The sequence below is a fragment of the Dichomitus squalens genome, assembly GCF_000275845.1.
Source record: "Dichomitus squalens LYAD-421 SS1 unplaced genomic scaffold DICSQscaffold_26, whole genome shotgun sequence".
NCBI lineage: Eukaryota > Fungi > Basidiomycota > Agaricomycetes > Polyporales > Polyporaceae > Dichomitus > Dichomitus squalens.
Genome location: NW_006766908.1, coordinates 75,018 through 95,906, shown reverse-complemented (window position 1 = coordinate 95,906; position 20,889 = coordinate 75,018). Strand labels below are relative to the sequence as shown.

Sequence of the window (20,889 nt, the reverse complement as noted above, 5' to 3'; positions counted from 1 at the left end):
GACCTGAACACGAGACTGACTGGAGGATTAAGTGTTAACGGCATTAATGGCCGCATCAGCATCCGTGATGATATATCTATATCTTCGAACCAAAGTATGTATACAGTACGACTTCTGGCGGATTTATGATTTGTTCTGCTTACGGATACGTTAGAGCTAGTTGAGATTTCTGCCCAGGCTATAAGATTTGTGCAGACGACAGCTAGATGACGACGGAGAAATGAGGGCACCGATGGCACTTTTATGGCTCGTCGCATACGAGGCATCACGGACGGCACATGATGCAGGGACACGACACTAATGGCGAGCACCCGTTGCGCCGTTAGGTGGTATCGCCGTCATGATGTGTGTTTTGCGCCGAAGCCTATACCAGAGAAGCTGACGAAAGGCTGCATGAACCAGGGCCCTCACCAATGACAGTCTCAAGGACGCACTGTATGACTTACTTACTTGGGGTTGACAGGCACGGTCTCTTCGAGCGACGACGGTGACTATCAGGAACCACCTGAGTGGTGAAGAGTGTTGTAAACAGAGAATGCGGTCTCGGGGACCTACCGAGCCGCTCCCCTTAGTCTACATGACAAGCATCGATCGTGATTCCTCGGAGCTGGTAGCCTGGCTGCCAGGAAGAGTATTGATGATGCCTAAGGGCGCATGCCAACCACCTCGGCTTACGGCGGTCTAAAGTTTGAGGATGCCTCGCCCTTGGACTAAGGATTTTGCAGCAACAAAACTTACCACATTACCATCGCAATTGTGGATCATGGAGTAACTCTCGCAGGTCCCACTCCTGAATTTCCGGTACTAAGAGAGGTTCAAAATGGTCGTCAATTACATCGTCCAACGGAAGTAGCTGCCGATCAGGAAACCTCATGCACTCCATTCAGCCACATGAAACTCCGGGAGTTCGAGGCTGCTCACCTATACCAACCCCTCCCATGATTCTCTTCCCCACTGGCGATCCAGGGGCGCCAGCTCGAGACATTCTGAGCGCATATATTCCGACGCCAGCCAGTGCTCCAGTCCCGATGATTCGACAAGTCAAGCAGTCTTGAAACTCTGTCTGCGCCAATGCCTGCTCGGTCCGAGCGTCCTCGTTGGAGAGCTTGACGATACTACCGGACTGATCAAGAGATTCAGACGAGGACATGAATTCGCGAGTGGGTGGTGGAAGCGGAGTATGCGCAGAAGCGCCAATAACGTCGCCTTGCATAGCCCTGGGGGCCGTCCTCGGCAGTCAGCGACGCGAATGCTCCTTTCTCATCGCATGACCTCGTCTCAAACATAGCTTCGGTACCCCCGTCGGAGCACCGTTGCCGACGACAAAGTCCATGAGCTTCACTTCTAACGTGCACTGAGACTTGGACACGACGCCTGGGACGACCATGATTGCCAAACACGCCGCCCGCCTTCTGCTCAGGACTCGACCTACTTGCGCAGCCCGCACGTACGCGACGCAGGCCCGTGAATGCGTCCGGATCGTCGAAGTTGGACCCCGCGACGGTCTGCAAAACGAGTCGGCGGTCATTCCGCCCGCGGTGAAAGTAGAGCTTGTGAATCGACTTACGGAGGCTGGTACAGAGATCATCGAGGCTGGCAGCTTCGTCAGCCCGAAGTGGGTGCCCCAGGTGAGTTGCGGCCCCATCTCGCGGCATTCACAGAGCCTTCGGATTGCACTATGTGGGACAATAGTTGATACAAGTCCAATGCTGAGAGCTTCCAAGAACAGCTGTCCGAAGACCTGACATGTTCTCTCAGTTCCTTGCGCGCGAGGAGACGAGCCGTACTACATGAGGCTATCTCGCCTAGTTGCCCGCAAGCAGAGCGAGCCCTTCGTTGACCATATTGTGTGCTCACATAGTGCCTGACTTAACTCACGCAATCATAGATGGCAGGAACCGCAGAGGTCATCAAGCACATGCAACGGCGGGAAGGACTGCATTACCCCGTTCTCGTTCCCAATCTCAAAGGCCTCGAAATCCTACTAGACCTCCTCGCCCAGCAGCCCAAAGGCGAAGTCCCATACACCGACGAAATAGCAATTTTCACAGCCGCCACAGACGCATTCTGCAAGGCGAACACAAATTGCACAATCAAGGAGTCGCTCGAACGCCTGACGGCCGTCACGGCACGCGCGGCAAAGGAGGGACTTCGCGTCAGAGGGTGAGCCGTAGGAGCTATCTCCCGCTACGAGAGTCGTTGACAAACATGACAGGTATGTGAGCGTGGTGATTGACTGCCCGTACTCGGGTAAGGTCGATCCCGTCATAGTCCGCGATGTTACCAAAGCCCTCCTCGAGATGGGCTGTTACGAAGTCAGCTTAGGCGACACCGTAGGGACGGGCAACCCTACGACAGTCGGGAAGATGCTCGAGACTGTCATCGGCGGCAGTAGCGACATCTCGCCGTCCGTGCTCGCTGTAAGCCCATCTTTTCCTGCGCCTGTCTCTCGATGAGTACCGAAGAGCACATGTTTTACGTAGGGCCACTATCACGACACGTTCGGAATGGGCGTATCCAACATCCTCACCTCGCTCGACTACGGCCTCCGCACCTTCGATTCCTCCGTCGGCGGCCTTGGCGGCTGCCCCTATTCCCCGGGTGCGACGGGCAACGTCGCGACTGAGGACGTTCTGTACGCACTCCAGGGTAGCCGGTTCCACGCGCCAGGGGACCTCGCGAAGATCGCGGAGGTCGGCTCGTGGATCTCGAAGCAGCTGAATAGGACGAACGCGAGCCGCGTCGGGAAGGCGCTCGAGGCGCGGCGGGAGAGGGAGAGAGTGGAGAAGGAGCGCGAGCGGGATGGAGGCTCAGCAGAGAGTGTTTCTGCAAAGCTTTGAGCAGGGGGGGCGTTCTATTGTGTTGTCTTGGTTTGCCATGCTGCGTTTGATCAAATTTGGGCATTGCGGTAATTTGCACACTGTACGCGAGTGAAGAACAGCTAAATGCATGCTTGGCATAGCAGAACCATACACGGAGAGAAGGTCCGATACGTGTAACGCATGTGTGCTGCAGCCGTTGTAAGCCCTACTTTCACCTCCGCTCACCCTTCTCAGTTCCTTCGTACACAAGCACCCAGTCTCCCCCTCGGGCGCGCTCCCTACACTAGAAGGGTGTCGCAAATCTCTGTCAAGTGACTAAGGCGAGATCTTGCTGACGGTGTACATGATGAACAGTAGATATGAGAGAGGGATTGGCCTCAATCAGCCGTACTCGACTCTAGTGAACGCTGACGCGAGCAGAGTGATACGATAGCAGATGTGATGAGAGGTTGCCGATGCTCAGCGACAAAATACTCCCTTCCCAGTCATACTGTCAGTAGGGGCCTCGCCCCGCTGAGGGTGGTGGTCGCGGGGAGAACGAGCCAACGTCACTACGCAACATGAACGATCGTCCGGTATCATGATTTCGTGCGCCTCGAGTGTGAACGACTATCTTACACAGCACTCCAGAGGGTGAGATACCAACCGATCTTTCGCGTACTATGCATCAGAAGCCAGCTCAACCTGCAACACGACAGTTGAGTACAATGACCGATTGGCACTGGAGTAAACCTCACCTTCGAAATCGCGTCTTCTATTACCTCCTCGACTTTCTTCGCGAACCCAATCGCCTGCCCAAATATCTTCGTCGCACACGCAATGCACTCCGCGGCCGACACAACCACCGGCTCCAGCATCTCCGGGCTGCTCGCGAGCGATCCGTCTGGCCTCACCACCAGCTCACGCCCGAGCTTATCAAGATAGTCCAGCCACGACTGCCGCAGATAATACTCCGTCGGATGCACGCAGTAGTACACCGAGTTTTCCTTGCAGTCGTCGGAAGTGCTGCTGCATATGACGAGCATCTTGATCGTCTCCTCGTCCACCCACCCTGGCATGGGCTGCAATCCCCGCGAGCGCGCGACAGCCGTAGAGGCAGCCTGCCCGCACTTGTAGCGGTACTCGAGGAGGTTGTGGTATGCGCGCCCGGAGATTGACGTGAGCTCGGGGACGGACTCAAGCATCGCAGGGAGCTTGAGCATGCGCCGGGCCGCAACGCGTGCGACGGCTAGGAGGTCGTAGGCGCACGCGAGAGCGTACACGCTCAGGGGTTTCTTGTCGAGGTAGTCGGCGCGGAGAAGGACGTCCTGCATCCGCTGGCTCACGCCTCGTAGGGAATACTTCTTGCCGGCCGCGAGTAGGGAAGACAGTTGTGCGAAGTCGATGACGGGTTCCGGGGGATGAGTGCATATGTGCATGATGCGCTCCCAGACTGCTGTCGACTCGGCAACATCGAGGATCGGCTTGTCGCTCGTATCGGAGCTAGTCTGAGGGAGGTAAAAGAGGTCGGAAAAGAGAGGTGATGCGTCCGCAATACTCTTGCGGTCGACGTGAAATTCCGTGCCGTCCGCGGTGCGTATGATTAAGTCGCCACACGGACTATCGTGGTAGGGACCCGACGCGATAGCCTTGATAGTAGCTAATTCAGGCATGAGTGTTCACTAGCCAACGACGATAGGGAGAGGGAATGGTTCTGTATCTCTGGGGCCCGAAGCATAGTTCTTATATGCTCACCAGCGACCTTGACGCCCTGCTAATAGGATTATCGATTACTGGGCATTGGACCCGGGGCGACCACCATGCTGCTATATCGGCATAGCCCGACTCATTTCATCCGTACACGGGGGACGAGAGGAAGTATTAGACTGAATTGGGATGTGACTCACGCCTATGTAGAAACAGCCATGGCTTGTACTAGAAGAGACAAATGAATCACGTATTCCCGATACCCTGAGAATACTCACCTCCGTGATTATGCGATCCTGAGAGTGACATGTCATGCGAAAGACAAACCTGACTAGAATACGAATACTTGGTTGCTATACATGACAATTGCCCCTATCTAGGGTGCAATGGTGCTCACAGGCTCTTTGGGTTGGGATGCCAATTCCTGTCAATGTGACTCAACTATCGCATATGTATCCGAAGACGTGCGTGTCATGAGGGAAGCCACGAACGCTGGGGGGTAAGACGTAATTACAGTACCCTAAAGCAAGTTATTCAATCTCAAGTCCCAGATTCGCGTCCTAGGAAAGGCAGTGACTCACTGTTAGAGCTGCGATCGTTTCATTGGTTGTACACGTGAACACACTGTACATCATTAGCGAGTGAAGGCGATTCAAGTCTATGTTCTTCTGACGTTATGACTTTGAGCGGCCCAGCGGGCGACCGTAAGAAGTGCATGACGCACAGGATCCGATCGAGTTTGTGGATGAGAGCTATACGAACGGGCCTCATGGCGTACAGCCCGCTTGCCTCACGGACACACCTGACTCTCATTGGTGTCTTGGGCGGACATTCACTGATATACCTGTACAACATGCCGTTACCGGAAAAGGCACGCAGAGTGGATGTCTGGAAGGACCATGGTTGTTCGGGTACGGGGATGCGCAACGACATATCGTCAGCGAGTATGCACTCTGTTACAGACCGCAAGACATAGCATTGATCGCCATAGACTCTGCCCGTAGGACGAAGCTTCATTACTAGCGAGCATCCAACAGTTCCGCTACAATACGGAGGGACTCACCATGAGAGATCCAAGACAAGCGGACCCTCGCCCCATCTTTAAACCGCCGGGATCCATGTCAGCTACGTATGTATATCTTTCCCTCCGGACTTCGCTGCGTTGTTACTCATCCGTGCTTTGCAGACTGTCGTCAGAGGTGTAAGCAAGGTGATGGCATCGAGACGAGCTGCTTCGGGTGCAGCTAGCGCCCGCTGAGGCATATTCACCGACTCCGACGACGACCTTCTGCGTTCTCTCTCGGGCTCTCCCCTCGTCTTATCTCTTTATCCATCTCTGTCTTACTAGGCTGTATACTCGGACTCCGTGCTTGGGTCTACTCTCTGTGCTAGGGAATTATGTCGATCAACAAGATAGCTGCGGAGCGAAATCAGCGAGCTCTCATGGAGCTCGTCAGCCAGCCGGGGAATGGTCAGTTCGTTAATTGTGCACGAGTTCCCTTCGTAAGCGTACTCAACCCATCCAGACTTGTGCGCTGATTGCAAGAACCGGAACCCACGATGGGCATCATACAACCTCGGCATCTTCCTTTGGTGAGTTTCCGCGTGTCGATCCATGAATTATGTTGGGAGAAGGATCCTCAATATGCGTTGGCCTGTGATGGATCACAGTGTCGGCTGCGCGAGCATTCACCGCAAGATGGGTACACACATATCAAAGGTGTAGGTAGGGTCGCGCTTTGTGTGGGCTCTCGCAGTATAACATTCCGTCTACAGGAAGAGCTTGACCATGGATACTTGGACGAAGGAGCAAGTCGAGGTACGTATGCGTTCATCGTCTCCTGGGATGGGACCGTCGACGATTTGTATGCCAGTTCATGAGGTCTATGGGAAATTCCAAGTCTAATGCGCACTACAACCCCGACGAGACGAAGCATCCGCCACCTACGAACATGATTGAGTCGGAAAGGGACAGCGATCTGGAGAAGTATATTCGGTGTGAGTACAGTCCTACATCCTTGGTCTTTATCTTCGAGTGACCAACACCCGCGAAGCAAAGTACCAGTACAAGTCCTTCGTCACACGCTCCGCACAGGTTGCTGCGCTTCTGGGCCCCTCGAGGTCTGCATCCGATAGACTGTCTCCGGTGCCTCCGCGGTCAGCCACGATGCCGCCGTCAGCCTCATCGTCCTCGTCCGTATCGCGACCAGCACCCGCGCCTGCGTTCCCTACATCTTCGAGTTCGACCCCGTCCGCTGCTGTAGCTAACCAGTCGCAACCTCGCTCTGTATCCCAACCCATCGCTCCTCCGCATCCTGCACCTCAGCCTATTCAGATGCCACAACAGCTCCCTCCACAGTCGACCACATCACCGCCCCAGCAGTCGCACCAATTGAGCAACCCCGTATGGAATGACCTCGCACAGCTGCAAGCTCCCGCTACAAATTCGTCCCTTCCTCTACAGTTCGTATCCTCTCCGGCAACACAAGCTATCAACGTACCTCACCCTAGTAGCCTCTCCGTACCCAACCAATTCTCCGGTCTCTCTGTCAGCCCGAACAACCACTTCCCCTCCTCCTTGACTCAGCAGCCCACGGGTGCTTTCCCTGGGGGCACACCACGGAGCATGAGTCTCCACACCGGCTTGTCTAACATGTCGTTGAGCGGCATGAACTCAACCCTCGGGGTGCCGGGAACCTCTCCGTCCATGTTCCAGCCCCAGTCCACCATGGGCGGTGGACTCTCCGCTCCATCAACCTTCCTTTCACAGAACACGATTCCGTCTCCATTCGCCGCGCCATCTTCTCTTCCATCCACGAATCTCGGCATTTCCCAACCCTCCTTCGCACCCTCATCTTTCAGTCAGCCGAGTCAGCCCCTGTACACGCCTCAGCCGCAGGCGCATCCGCAAGCATCGCCGATGTTCCAACCCCAACCTCTGGCACAGATGCAAGGCTCGCCGATGTTCCAGTCATCGCCGCTCGGCCAGGCCCCGACTGGGAACCTAAACCCAAACCCGTATGGGCTGAGCCCCATGCAAGCCTCGCCACAGCCCGGCATCACGCCCTTCAGCTCGCCACAGCCCCAATTCGGAGGGTCGCCGTCTCCCGCCCCGTTCATGCAGCAACCTCAGTTTGCACAGTCGAACGCGGGACTGGGTATGGGCGGCTTGCCGGGAAACGCGTTCGGCGGAACGGGCTGGGGGCAACCTACAGGTTTCCCTGGGCAGCAGCCGCAATGGAGAGGCATGTGAGCGTGTAAAGGAGACGCAGACAATAATAGGGAAGTTCAAGCAAAGAGGGATGGAATTGCGGAAGTCGAGGAGATCCGATGCGGTTTGTTGATTTGTCTAGGATGTCTACCTCGCAATGCATTAATGCGGACAGTCACATGAGGACGCTTTCGTACGTTATGTGTGAATCTCGTAAAGCAGCTAGCAGTCGGAGGATGGGCCGCTGCCGTCCTGCTCACCCCATTCGCGATGTTCATCTTGAACAGCATAATGATAGTCCCTCTCAACATCGATCGTAACATGATATCTTTATATGTCGCGATGTCGTTGCCGGCGACGATTTATCGCCAAAGCGCGTGAGAACAGCAGGTGCAAGAGGCAACCCGTGAACTTAGGCGCACTGTGCCCGGCCTTCAAACTGAGCTATCGCGTCGCGTCTCGTCTGTCAGAACTAGCCGTCCACTGAGATTGAGGATGTCTTATTATGCGAATGGGTCTTCGTGCAAGTACAACTTTCAACCCCTCATCATCTCTTCTAATGATACTTCTGCTGCTGACCCCGGGTTCCTGCTCCAGCGTTCCCGATGCTCGACTATTCAGACGAAGACGATGTTGAAGGCTCGGAGATACCTCCCGACAAATGCCAGCTTTGCGATGGCAAGGATGATCTAGAGAAAGTCAGGCTTTGTTTGTCACACGGAGACTACTTCACGGCAGACAACGTGAGTGATCTGTTGTCATGTCTTGCTTCCGAGTGATTGCGCTGACAGACGTATCCGCCGTCGATCCGGACAAGCCATTGCCATGGCTCGAATCGCTCAAGCTCATACCAAAGACATTCGGTCGAAACCACCCCGGGAACCGCATGATGTGTCAGTCTCAAATAAATCAATGTGAGGCGTAGCGAAGCGGCGCTGATATTTCTGTCCAGTATGTAAGCCTCATGCAGATGCCTATAGAAAAGACGTGTGGCGTTGGTTTCCCAGCGCTGACGTCCGGTCCAGAATGAGGCACACTGAGGCAACGACCGTCTGGCGCTTAGCAAACGACCTGCAAGGAGCATCCCCCGGCCCAGATCCGAAAGCCATCGGCAACGCGACTGGCATTAGGGAGGATGGCACACTAGTGGATAGACTGGACTCAGTATGTGATCTCACAACTATTGAGCAGGTGAAGAACTGGACGGACATGCAGTCAGATCGCCCAAGCTTCGATGTTCTCATCTTCATGCCGCAGCACATGCCCCCCATCCCAAATGTTATCCTAGGTGGCGAGCGGACTGGCGTTCGCGTCATACAGCGTTTCAAACAGCTCGCGCTGAATCCTTACGTGGTCTTCGCTGTCGGGTTACGAATGCTCAATTCTGTGTATGTCCCGCTGCCAGACACGAATTTGAAGTCGATCGAGCAGGAATGCCTGGACATTCGCGCGGGTTGGAATGAGATGGGCTTAATGATCTCGTATAGCAATGAACCCCTGCCACATGCCTGATAATTGTACTGTACAGCGTCGCAGATAGCTTCATTACAGCCAAGATTGAATACAGACTATGTTTAACTCGTCGCGGTGTCGTTGCCACATCGCTTGCTCCTACAAACACATCATGTGAGATCTCCTGGAGTCACGATGTCAGTCGGCGTCACATATATATGAGCGGTCATCCCACCAGCTCTCGCGCGACGTTCAGAGTTCAAATCCTCTTCCGTCCTTGAGTACAAGCCACGCAGGAGAAGCAACACCTTCAAGTACTCCTCGGCAGGATTCTCTACGAGTGTCAAAGAGTCCCCGGGGCTGATCTCTGGAAAGTTGGCCACGACAAGCTCGACTGGAGCATAGGCACTTCCTATGACTTCCAAGGCTCGAACAAGGGCCGCGTAAGGGTTGAGACGCCATGCCTTCCCTGGAATATTGAACTGAAATTCCAGGCTGAGCTTTCCGTCATGCACGGCATGGAACCCCATTGACTCTTTTTCGATTGTATACTTGCTATTTTCCTTCTGGAGATAGATACGGGGAGGGAAGGTGCCACCTGTCCGGTGGCCCATACCTCTGCAGTCCCAGTAAATGTTGGATATGAAATTCCCGGTGGTATGGGTCATCGTGATCCATACAGACGCTAAGCGGCCAGTCAACATCTTCCAAACAGTTTGTTCATCTGTCAAACGAATAGCAATCGGAACAGGGATGGTAGGGGCTCACGTGCGGAGGCGGCACTGTCCTGTCTCGTATCTCCTTCCCTTCGACCCTCTCGCTCCAGTCTTTGCATTCCCACTCCTGAAGAAGCAAGAGGTCCCTCATGGGAGGGCACAAGATGAAAACCCCCCGATGCAAGTCCTTCATATGCGCGTCGCACACTGTTCAAGCTCAGCCCCAGTGAATTAGTTGATCAGTAGGGAGAAAGCACTCACAAGGAATGCAGTTCCTCTATGTCGATACATCCCCGGCAGTGCTCTCTTTCCTCTGTATCGCCTCATTCCCGACAGCTTGAAGGGTTATAGTCAGGTATGATCGCCCATGTCTCGTGTAGAGACTACAACGAGGTATGCAAACCTCTGGGATATCGGGCCAGAGAGGTATCAAACCTCCCAACCCACGCGGTCTTAGTGATACGCGTCGGTTAGAGTTTCGGTTAGGGTTTGGGTTTGGGTTTGGGTTCGGTTAGGGTTCGGGTTCGGGTTTGGGTTAGGCGCTATTCACACCTCCTCCTCCCCCAAAGGGGAGGCCGTCTGTATTTATCGCGCGAACGAGGCTTTAGAGTGCCCGCCTGAGTGCTCCCGGCTCGGGGGACCCCCCGAGCGCAGCGAGGGAGGGGAGGGAGCACGAATGGCGGGTCCTCTTCGCGCAAACCCTAAATCTGGCATCAAACGCCACAATGCTGATTGAGAACTTTGATCATCAAAACTAGCGCGCTGATGCGCCCGTGGTGACAGCGTCGGTGGTCTTTTGCGTCGCGCGTCCCCCACCCGCCACGCCTGCACAACACTCTTCACATGTTGGAAAAATGCTGCCTCGTCAACTACTGCGACCTCCTCAGAGGGAGTATGGTTTTTATTCGAGCTCCTTGAAGTTGCCTCGAGTATGTACACCGGTCCAGCTATCAAAATTTGATGCGCCCGTATTGATGTCCTAGGCTGACAGCCAATCATATGCGTGGTTGGGAGGTCTCATACCTCCCTGGCCCGATATCCCAGAGGTTTACATACCTCGTTGTAGGCTACTCGTCTCGTACGCATCAACCGTGTTATCTATTTCAAAGATGATCCAGATCGAGTGGCTCGTTCAAGCAAACCTCCCTTCGATCTCGGGGGTTGACTCGTCTGACACAAGTATATCCATACATCGCTCTCGTTTGTTCGTGTATCGCTGTGGCAGAGACCATGTAAATTATACGGATGCCGCCGGGAATGGTATGTATTCTGATCCACGAACTCACATTGATTCATATTATATGCCTATTCCAGATACTTATACACGTTTGAGCAGCCTGAGCGTTGAAGACCTGATGTAGGAGAGACGAATCACGCAACGGGAGAGTGATGATGCGAGCCCCACGTTTGACTCTGGTACCTGCGCCTCGTAGAGAGCTACTATAGCGCCTGCAACAAAAATTTCGCACAGTATGTTGTCCTATCGGAGTCGTTTTACTACTTAGGAAGGTTCAGCCGATGATCGATGATATGCACACCTCCTTTCCCACCGGATCATCGCCCTCATCCCTATGCAGAGCTTGGGATGATCCGCGTACCAAGACAATCTTCACTAGCGACAGCTTCAATATGGAGGTCAGGTCGGAAGGGGTCGCTGAGGGGTCAAGGTCGCCTTGCGCCATTTAGAGGATAGACAGGCCCGCCACCTCTTCTTGCTCTGCTACTTCACTGCGGAGTCTTTTATCTTCCGCGGTTACCTCTTTGAGACGATCATCCACCGTCATTTGTCTATGGCCTCGCGTTCGGAAATGCTGCTCAATCTTTCACTGATGGACGGGTCTGGCAGTTCACACGAGGCGACTTCTCCAGTGATGCACAGCTCGGTACTCCGGTGCGCCGCTGCCCATCACGCACATGCAATCAGAAGTGCATCTTTCACCGTGCAGAATAGAGTTTCAGCAGGCCGCAGGGCGTTGGGGCAGTGAACTGATGTGACGGATCTGGGCCACTCTGTGATACTGGGCGTTCGACGAGGCATTTGGCGGGGAGAATCCCTTGGAGCCAGCTCAGATATGGGCGCCCGTTACACTGTGGGTTGGCGCCACCTAGTGGATGCTGAGTCGCTGTTGAAACTCTCACTGCGTTCCCAGCACCCCCCAACAACCCAATCTTCGATGCATTCTTCTTTGAGCGCGAGGCAGCGTCAACCTTCTCCAAGTCATGACCGCTGTCGAGCACAAGGCCTCCAAAAAGCTAATATCGCGTCTCATCACCTCGTGACACTCACTCTGGACCCGTCTAAGTGCAGATCAGGCATTTGCTCGATCACCCCGCTGGTAGCCGGCAGCAGGTAACGTGGGGTTGGACGATGCCCAAGGGCTGGGATGCGGCGATGGACCCGCACAGACACGTCTACCATATTCCGATCCAGATGCGTTACTACTTCCGAGTAGATTCCGATGGAGGGTGTGTCTGGATGGCGGTTTTGGTGTCCCTGCTTCATCGCGCGAAGCTTCTCCATCGCACTGAGGTTGTAGTTTGGGAGCAGGTACCAGAGGCGAATTGCCCACGCATTCCAGGCGCGCTCAGAATGGTAGCCTTGCCGAAGCCATCCTCTAGGGCGTCGAACCCCGGTAATTCACTACCTTTTGTTCAGAATTCAGATACCGTAAGCAATGGAGGCCTCTTGCGAATAGGTTTTAAGTTGGTTTGGACCGCGTTTTGCACGTATCAAAACTCTGGGTCGCAGTCTGCAGAGAAGTTCTCAGAAATTGGCACACTGACCCTTACGGTCCAAGATTGGATCATGGAATAAGACATAAGAGACATAAAACATCTTACCCTCCATAAGGCGCGGGCCTCTATCGCTTTCGCATTTCCGATCTGTCAGATGAATCAAATGGAGAGGCGTGCTGATGGCTACTCAGAAGGCCTTGTGTGGCCGCCGTGGAGTCCGAGCGCGAAGAATGTGCGCAGCTGTGAAGAAGATATGATCTTCAGCATACGATCTCCGCAAGATTCAACAGACTTAGGCGGTCGTTCATCTCACTGAGAGGCTTGTATTGAACATCTTCACACGAGGCAAAGGGATCAAACCTGATGGTGTGTCAACTGGTACACCATCATTTCTATGTCGTATTGGGAACCTGGTCGTACGCCCAGATGGTGCAGGGATCTAATCATCAATCATTCCTCTTGCGCGAAGGCAACATCGCCCCAAATGCCACGGCCGCAATTGCTGTTCTGAGAGACTTGCAGACATCATAGCATGGTAGCAGAGTTTCAAATATTCCCTCCGTCGCTCACTCGTGTCACATCATTTCAGACACACATTACGCATTGGCTAAGGAGTCATCAATTGATACATGCATGAAGGGTCAAACACTTTTTCACAGAGAATATGAGGATGAACTGAGATTGCAAGGAATGTAGATATTGAGTTACTGTCTCGTACATTGCTACCTCCTGGCTGATTTACCTAGAGCAACCCAAATATTGCACTCCTGAGGTAAGTTTGTTCAATGGTATCTGTCTAAGGAAACAACATACTGCATCGGTGGTAGCGAAGCATGCTGTATCCAAGTATTGCATGTATGGTGGGGTCAGGCGCATCTCCTGGCCCACTGCGCCCAGACGTGCTTCAAGTTGAACCCAGCGCTCGGTGTGACATTCCCCAGGCTTACCTGACACTGAGAACCATACCTTGGACTACCGCGCTTCGACCGCAATCGTTCGTCAACTGAAGGTGATAAGACAGCTTGCCACAATGTGCTCTGCTTGGCGATTGGGACATTTAGTTTTCGTCAGAGGACGCCCTAGGTGTTGGAGTAAAGAACTATGACGTGTTATCAATTATGGCTTACTTGTACACCTTAGTAGCGACACATGTCTATTATGATACTGCGTTTCAACTGTGAGAAATTAGGGACCACAGTGTACAGATCACTTCATTCGTCGATCGAGGCATGAATTCCTGTTGTGAGGCTTCGAGTAACATATTGCTGCCTTGGCTACATGGGCTAGTCTTCATCGGACTTCATGCTGACCACCATACCGCGCGCCACAATGATTACTCACAAATAATAGAATGATGGTATTATTGAGGCGTGAGCTGTTCACTGTTTATGCAACCGCACAGGCAAACCAAAATCTCTGCACGTCAATTTTATTCTCACTCGTCTCTATGACATCAGAGCAGCCTTCATACCGGTGCACCCACCTCCCCAACCTACGCCTCAACTAGGATTGCAAGAATATAAAGAGACATGGGCTCAAGTAGCCTTTCCACTAAGAATCCCACTCGACACACAGCAAACGGCATAGACCTCCACAATTCTCGCAGCACTCAATCACACCTATCGTCCACACAACTAGCTATCACCCCACAATGTCTATCCCCAAGGAACACGTTGCCTCAGTGACAAGCTCCGTCCATCTTAGTGACAGTGAAAGAGAGGAAGTGAGAAAGAATTGGGGCCAGAAGTGCGCTTTGTGCAGACACGCAGAAGATACACAGTGCGCCCATATTGTTTCGAGAACCATGATCGAGAATTACTCTGTAAGTCATTCTATTCTTCAACTTTGCTTGAACTGACAATACTTGTACATCCAGCTTGTATGGCTGTTCTGTACAGGATTACTTGAACGAGGATTCAAGAAGACCGACCAAGAGAATTTTATACTGTGTGAGTTGCGTATTTCTGCAATTGTCCATCACACACATCTCTCATTTGCTTCATCTCGCCGTGCACCTGCTCACCTCCTTGTGTTAGTGTGTAAATCTTGCCACGCCCTATATGATAACGATGCACTTGCAATCTGTCCGCCTCTCTCGTGGCTCCAGAATGCCATACAGAAGGAATTAGATAGGCGGGGTCAGCCAGATGGGCATGCCAAGATCCGAACTCTACCTGAAAAAGAGGTACGTAGTAGTGTTGAATACTATCTCACATCCGTCAACTTTATGCCGCTAACTGTGCATAATTTTTAGGACGAGCCAGATCATGTAGTGATCTTCTTCACGAAATATTCGGGAAGCCCTAACCAGAAAAATGACCTTGCAATTGGGGGGGTCCTAAACCGCCTCAGTGTTCTCAGTGAGCATTATGAGGACGAATTCCCTCCAATTATCAGACAGGAGAGGATTCGTGTTCCGCAGGAGACATTAGTCACATGGAGAGAAACTGAAGATGGCCTGGTTGGAATCCTGGATCTTTCGAATATCGAGACCAAGCCACGCATGGCTGTGCTTGCTGCGAAGAGCGCATGCACAATTGGAGGTTTTTGGTCACCTTTCAAGGTCGAACTTCCTGGAGGAAAGCAGGTCCATATGGCATCATGGGTATATCGAAAGAAATTACTGGAGTTTCATGAAGTTTTCGCCTTCAACATCCCTCAATATCAATCTTTGGATTCCAAAGATGCCATGGCCCGCATGCTGGCTCAGGCGACAACTCTAATGGCCGAGGACAGCAACAACTCATACGACATCTCCACATTTGCCGATACATCCTTCAACGAGGACGACGAGAGCATCCCCGATATTGTGCCACTAGAGACTTCGATGGAAACCCAAATCCCATCGACTCCTATCGCCATACGAGACCAGGTGATTGACATCCTCGAAAACTTCAGCATCGAGGACATCACCTTCAATCAGCATGCGCCCGCGTTCATCAACGATGTTGATGACGACGAGGATGATGACGAGGATGACGGTCTCCCTTCCGGGACCATTTTACCTCCTGAATTGACGTCGGGTATCCAAGGCAGAGTATTCACGACTCTGGGGGATAGAGACTCAAATCCATCCGACAGGAACGCGGGCGGTGTACCTTCCGGGGAAGGGACGTTCCCAGGTGGCTCCCGCGGGAACCAAGGGCAGACCGCTCTTCCGCTCAGGCGTTCCACGCGCACCAGGAAGCGCCAGACATAGTGCGCCCAATGGTCTGCATGGCGGGTTGCAGGGTTCTCTAAGCACCATAGGTCCAGATCGAATCTTGTAATTGTGGAAGGAAGTAATGTGATTTAAAGAAAGCAGTACAGTGACCATGATAAACCGCACACAGTTATGCGTGCTGCATGCTCCAGCATCGCTCAAAATGGCTCAACGGGGCCCGACATTGGTTCGGAGCGTAAGTGGGAAGTTTATGAGCCCTCGTCCACTAGGGCCAATAAGTACCAGGTACCTTGAGGAGAACGGAAAAGTATTGACATGACTGGGTTCAAATTCTCGTTGATGAGGCCTACGCATTGTACCCACTTCATGTCTCCCTTTACTCCAGCAAGCCCTGCTCGTCTCCATTGTCCCCACCCATGATCCTCTCCGTTTTCTTCTCACACCTCACCACACGCCTCACCCTCTCCAATACTTCCCTCCGCCTCTCTTCGCCCGCGTCGACTACATCCCCCAGCATTATTGCTGCGTCTTCCACGTCCTTCCTGCGTATCCTCGGCCCCCATATACTATACCGGTACGTATCCACCAGCCGCACCGTCTCCAACCTCGCGCCTGCATACGGTCTCGCGACCATCGCCGCGACCGCGCTCGGGGGGAGCAGTGTCGACTGTCCGATGTAAAGCGTCCTGAGGCTCTGTAGGGGCGGGAGGAGGGGTGCCTCGGCGAAGGGGGTATTTCGGCCGAGCTGGTCGGACGGGAAGGACATATTGGTGAGCGTGATATGCTCGATGGCGGTCCAGGTGCTGATAGCGCGCGCGAGATGGAAGGTTGCGGACGGCACAATCTGCGCCCGTGTGAGGGAAGATTGAAGCGTGGGATGGTCGCGCGAACCTGTTCTGTACCGTTATAGCGAAGGCTGGAGGAACGTGCACTTACTGCGGTCGAGAAGTGGTGCTCTGGGTCAGGACCCCTCCAGATGAACGTCTTCGGGCTGCGCGCATAAATGCCGAAAGATCAGAATCACGGAGGCGTAAAAACACAGAAGTAGTATGAGCACAGGGCCATGCGCGCAGCGAAGGTGATGAGCTCACTTTGCGAGAGCAAGTGCTTCGTAGATGTAGCTTAAGTGCGGGTTGCCGCTGTGCGAGTGTAGGCGCAACGATAACAGTTCTAACGATACCTTGCCATCGTTACCCATGCGTTCCTCCGATTCCGACTCAATCCCGCCCTCTTCTGTCCTTGATGCTGATGTCGACAGACATCGTCGCAGCGCGGCGGCCAAGTACTTGAAGACCTCGAAGTCAGCCGAGCCACCCGCGAGCGCAACAGTAAGGGTTCTAGGAGTGCAGACAAGCGGTGAGGTTCCCTCGGAGAAGAGTATTAGTTGAGTGATTGAGCGAAAGTCGAGGTCGGCATATAGGAGGGGCTGGCCAAGCTCATAGAACAACTTGTTGACGCATAAAAGCTCGCCTGGACGAGGATGGTCGCAGAGCGCGTGTGCAAGGATCTCCCGCAGGAGTTCAACTGGTATGGTCGCGAACGTCATCAGAATGAAGGAGAAAGGGCGGGGAAGGCAGGAACATCCACCCGCTACTCCCGCGATACGCTCGATATCTGGGGTGAGTGTGGCGCCTAAATCGGGACGTCATATCCGGACACTCCGCATGGCTGGGTCCGAATGCTAGTGGGTTCCGACATAGTGGACAAGGATAGCAGAACGCAATCGCAATCCGTACCGGTCGTATGATACACAAGAGGCACTACGAGACAATGCCCGAGCATGCATCTAAATCAATCACTATCAAGCTCGATCTGGCAGGAATGGGGCGAATCCGAGATGAGCACGCATTCCGGTTTGAACGGAATCTCAACTGAACACGTACTGTCTCAGCCACCTTTCGCTTGGCCCTCGTAGCAGCAGCGCGAGCGGACATTCGACCGGCGGGTGCGAAGTTGAGAGTCGCCTGCGTCTGCTTACTACCTGAGGCAGCTGCTTTCGTACCAGTAGCCTTCCTAGCCGGGGCTTTCTTCGTCAATTGACTGGAATGCGATTACTAATATGAGCTGGACATCCGATAAATGGGTGCCAACAAAAGGCGCATGCCACGCACCTGAGAACAGCAGCCCGGTTCGTCCGCTTGGGAGGCACGATTTCATCTTCTATCTCGTCCTCGTCTTCGTCGTCCGATGGAGGAGCTGCTGCCTTCTTGCCTCGCGCAGGCGCTTTCTTTGCGGGCGCAGCGGCTTTCTTGGGGGCTGCCCTGCCCTTGGCTTTCGGTGGAGGCGGCGCATCCGACATCTGCCTATCAAAGTCGGAGCCGCCCTGGTCGACGTCCATCATCATGGAGTCTACGGACGCGTCAGACTCCTCTGCTGCCTTCGCCTTACCCTGGAATAGCACGCCAGCAATGATAAACCAAGGATACTCAAGAGATATGGGTAAGTCGCACCTTGCCCTTTGCCGGCTCTTCGGTTCGCTTCTGGAGATATCGCTGCTCGTGCTGCTCGCGCACTTGCTCCACCAGCTCGTCGATGTTATCGGCGTCGACCTCGCCCTCGCTAGCTTGCACGCCCTTCATCAATGACCTGAGCGCGCTGTGAACATGCCTGCATCCAACACAATCGTCAGCAATTCCAGGGCGCTTTGTCTCGAGCAAGATCGGGGCGAACACGCACGTCTGGATCGCATGCGAATCATCCTTATCCACAAACAACTCAATCGCGTCCGACATGCCCGCCTCGCCTAGCAGCTGCAGCTCCTGCGCCGCCAGATACTCTTTCACCAGCGTCTGCACCCGCACCTTGCTCAGCTTCTCGCCCACAGTCAGGTCCGGGTCGTCGATGCTCAGCTCCGGTACGTCCGCCTTGATCTTTCCCTTGCCCTTCGCGCCCTTGCTCTTCGAGCGGTGGAACGTGAGCACGTCGCGCGGGTTCGCAATGCGCCCGATAAAGTCTTGCCCGAACCGCACGGGGTTGGACATCTCTGAGACGCCAGTGGTCTCGACTTTGAGGCGGATGAGCGGGAGGGGGCGCGGAAGCTCGGGCTCGCCTTCCTCGAGGGCGCGCGCGTTGCGTTCGTCCCATTGTTCGTTGGCTTTGTTGATGAGCTCGTTGACCTGCGATAGTAGTCGTAAGAGTGCGGGTCAACTGTGCTGGTATATGACGTACCCTGTTCTTCAAGTACTTGCTTATTTCGATCTTGTCGGTGAGGTCAAAGCCAAGCTCCTCTGCTGCCTCACTCAAATCGACCTCGTCGATGACAAAGGGACGCACGCTCCGTAGAGGTATTGGTGTGAGCTCGAACTCCTTGCCCTGTATCTTCAGCAGCGCGACGTGCCTACAGGTGCTAATTAGTTCATGTATGCGCGGCTGAAGCGCATATACCCACTTCTCGATCGCTTCCCCGTCCGCGAGAGACGTTGCGACAGAGGAACCTGGCTGGGTGACATAGTAGCGTTTTCCAGCAACAGGCTCAGGAATGATTCGGCAGTCGTGCTCGTGGCCCCAGACGACCAAATCTATGCTGTCATCAAACATCCCCTCCGGGACCGACTGCTGCGGTCCGTGGGCTACCCTACACCCTCGGGTCAGCAACCTCACGTCAATTTATGCACATGTGCGACACTCACCGGTTTTGGTGCAAGAGCAGAATGTTGAACCAACTGTCCTTGTCCTTCGGCATGTACATCCGCACGCGATTGCTCCGAAGCTCAAAGTGCATACGCTGATCCTTCACGTTCCCTACACCGTAGAGTCCAAGACGAGTGTTGCCCTTCCGTAGAAGAACGGGCCGAATGGCGATACCGGTGTCCTGCGCTTCGGCGTCGTTCATTGGCAGGTCGATTTTGCCCATGTAGTTGATGAGACCAGTGACAGAGAGCATGTCCAGTGCGCAGAGAGCACCTTCCTATATCGTATGCGTGAACTGTGGGGCATACAGAGAGCATGTGCTATGCACTCACTGGTCCGGCACCTTGCGGATCATCGTGGTTCCCATGAATGGAGAACACAGGTATGGCCACGTTTAAGTTGGGGTCTTCGTAGTTGATTGCTGGAAAACTATGGATGTCACTATTCGAACATAAACCTTGAGCATCAAGTCCGTTAATGACACTCACGAATAGCTCGCTGGCTTCCCGTCGTTCGGGTCACTCAGCAGCTCGACCTGGATTGGTCTGTCTCCAAGTGTGTACTCCCGTAACAACGCCATGACTTGGTATAGGCAGTCCCTTGACGGTCGGTTTTCATGGAATAGATCTCCGGCCAGAAGGATGAAGTCCACCTAGATGCCACTCGGGTCAACGCATTGTTCACGCAATTACATCTCGTTCACCCACATCATGCTTCACCGCAAGCTGCAGAATCTCCTTGAACGCCTCTATGGAATCCTGCCCACGTATAGGATCTCGTTCCAGATAGCCTATATGATTGTCCGTGGCCAGCATGATCTTTATGGTGTCGTCCGCGTCTGCTCATCCAGGTGAAAGGCAAACCCAGATGCCGTCCGTCGGTCAGTTTGAATGTGCCTGTGCCTCTCGCAATTTGCGTCCTTCAGCCACAGACGGTGTACTCACAAGCATTGCGGATCGTCGGAGGGGGCATCCCCTCGTACTCGTCATCTGAGGGAACGCTCATTGATGTTATGTGTGGTGTGTAATGTGGGAGGTATAATGACAATGGGTAGCGGATGGCGGTCAGAGTCCAGGAGGCGGGAGCACGACGCGCGACGCGACGTGCGCCTAGGGCCGCTCAATTCTTGAGGACGCAGGACGCAGGACGCACTCAGAGCACAACTGATGGATGTGATGGGCTAGCCGAACCTGCCGCATATGGCAAGGTACCAACCTCATCTCTTGTGCTCGTTGTTTTCCAAGGGGTCTGTCGTGTCCCAAACCTAACAGAAAAATATGAATCGCGAGTATGTTGGAGACGAAGGCTTTCCGCGTCGATTGACATTACCCTTGAGGCACTTTGTGAGGGGGGATGAGTGTTATCGTCGCTCGAGGGGTTTCGAAGGCGAGCTCGTCGGCTAGTCTCGCTTAGCCCATCACCTCCATCAATGGCCTCTGACCGCGTCCTGCGTCCTGCGTCCTCAAGATTGAG

General features: G+C 53.9%; 8 protein-coding genes across 8 annotated transcripts; 4 read left to right on the top strand and 4 right to left on the bottom strand.

The window, feature by feature from the left end:
- Positions 1-831: 831 nt before the first annotated feature.
- On the bottom strand, positions 832-1,150 carry DICSQDRAFT_64674 (uncharacterized protein; the record flags this gene model as incomplete). The annotated part of the gene is made up of 2 exons (XM_007367503.1): positions 832-869; positions 922-1,150. 2 exons carry the CDS (start codon positions 1,148-1,150, stop codon positions 832-834), a joined length of 267 nt encoding a protein of 88 aa, XP_007367565.1.
- Positions 1,151-1,253: 103 nt separating this feature from the next.
- On the top strand, positions 1,254-2,969 carry DICSQDRAFT_138325 (aldolase). The gene is made up of 4 exons (XM_007367502.1): positions 1,254-1,628; positions 1,889-2,163; positions 2,216-2,420; positions 2,484-2,969. The coding sequence occupies exons 1-4, from the start codon at positions 1,386-1,388 to the stop codon at positions 2,838-2,840; spliced, it is 1,080 nt and encodes a 359-aa protein (XP_007367564.1). The 5' UTR covers positions 1,254-1,385; the 3' UTR covers positions 2,841-2,969.
- A 513-nt stretch (positions 2,970-3,482) lies between these two features.
- On the bottom strand, positions 3,483-4,474 carry DICSQDRAFT_171805 (uncharacterized protein; the record flags this gene model as incomplete). The annotated part of the gene is made up of 2 exons (XM_007367501.1): positions 3,483-3,506; positions 3,560-4,474. The coding sequence occupies 2 exons, from the start codon at positions 4,472-4,474 to the stop codon at positions 3,483-3,485; spliced, it is 939 nt and encodes a 312-aa protein (XP_007367563.1).
- A 1,438-nt stretch (positions 4,475-5,912) lies between these two features.
- Positions 5,913-7,641, top strand: DICSQDRAFT_18085 (ArfGap-domain-containing protein; the record flags this gene model as incomplete). Its single annotated transcript, XM_007367500.1, has 6 exons — positions 5,913-5,979; positions 6,035-6,101; positions 6,180-6,230; positions 6,285-6,327; positions 6,383-6,506; positions 6,563-7,641. Coding segments are annotated over 6 exons (1,431 nt in total), but the record flags the coding sequence as incomplete, so codon positions are not given.
- A 512-nt stretch (positions 7,642-8,153) lies between these two features.
- DICSQDRAFT_156158 (uncharacterized protein) lies at positions 8,154-9,291 on the top strand. The gene is made up of 5 exons (XM_007367499.1): positions 8,154-8,242; positions 8,317-8,462; positions 8,537-8,612; positions 8,672-8,883; positions 8,935-9,291. Exons 1-5 carry the CDS (start codon positions 8,215-8,217, stop codon positions 9,229-9,231), a joined length of 759 nt encoding a protein of 252 aa, XP_007367561.1. The 5' UTR covers positions 8,154-8,214; the 3' UTR covers positions 9,232-9,291.
- Positions 9,292-14,274: 4,983 nt separating this feature from the next.
- Positions 14,275-15,822, top strand: DICSQDRAFT_128135 (uncharacterized protein; the record flags this gene model as incomplete). Its single annotated transcript, XM_007367498.1, has 4 exons — positions 14,275-14,445; positions 14,500-14,572; positions 14,660-14,808; positions 14,878-15,822. The coding sequence occupies 4 exons, from the start codon at positions 14,275-14,277 to the stop codon at positions 15,820-15,822; spliced, it is 1,338 nt and encodes a 445-aa protein (XP_007367560.1).
- A 340-nt stretch (positions 15,823-16,162) lies between these two features.
- DICSQDRAFT_148354 (uncharacterized protein) lies at positions 16,163-17,332 on the bottom strand (the record flags this gene model as incomplete). The annotated part of the gene is made up of 3 exons (XM_007367497.1): positions 16,163-16,630; positions 16,723-16,777; positions 16,878-17,332. 3 exons carry the CDS (start codon positions 17,330-17,332, stop codon positions 16,163-16,165), a joined length of 978 nt encoding a protein of 325 aa, XP_007367559.1.
- Positions 17,333-17,501: 169 nt separating this feature from the next.
- Positions 17,502-20,421, bottom strand: DICSQDRAFT_108503 (DNA repair exonuclease; the record flags this gene model as incomplete). Its single annotated transcript, XM_007367496.1, has 12 exons — positions 17,502-17,598; positions 17,670-17,826; positions 17,898-18,175; positions 18,237-18,393; positions 18,463-18,902; positions 18,955-19,123; positions 19,175-19,360; positions 19,416-19,693; positions 19,749-19,845; positions 19,905-20,068; positions 20,124-20,254; positions 20,361-20,421. 12 exons carry the CDS (start codon positions 20,419-20,421, stop codon positions 17,578-17,580), a joined length of 2,139 nt encoding a protein of 712 aa, XP_007367558.1. The 3' UTR covers positions 17,502-17,577.
- Between the last annotated feature and the right edge of the window lie 468 nt (positions 20,422-20,889).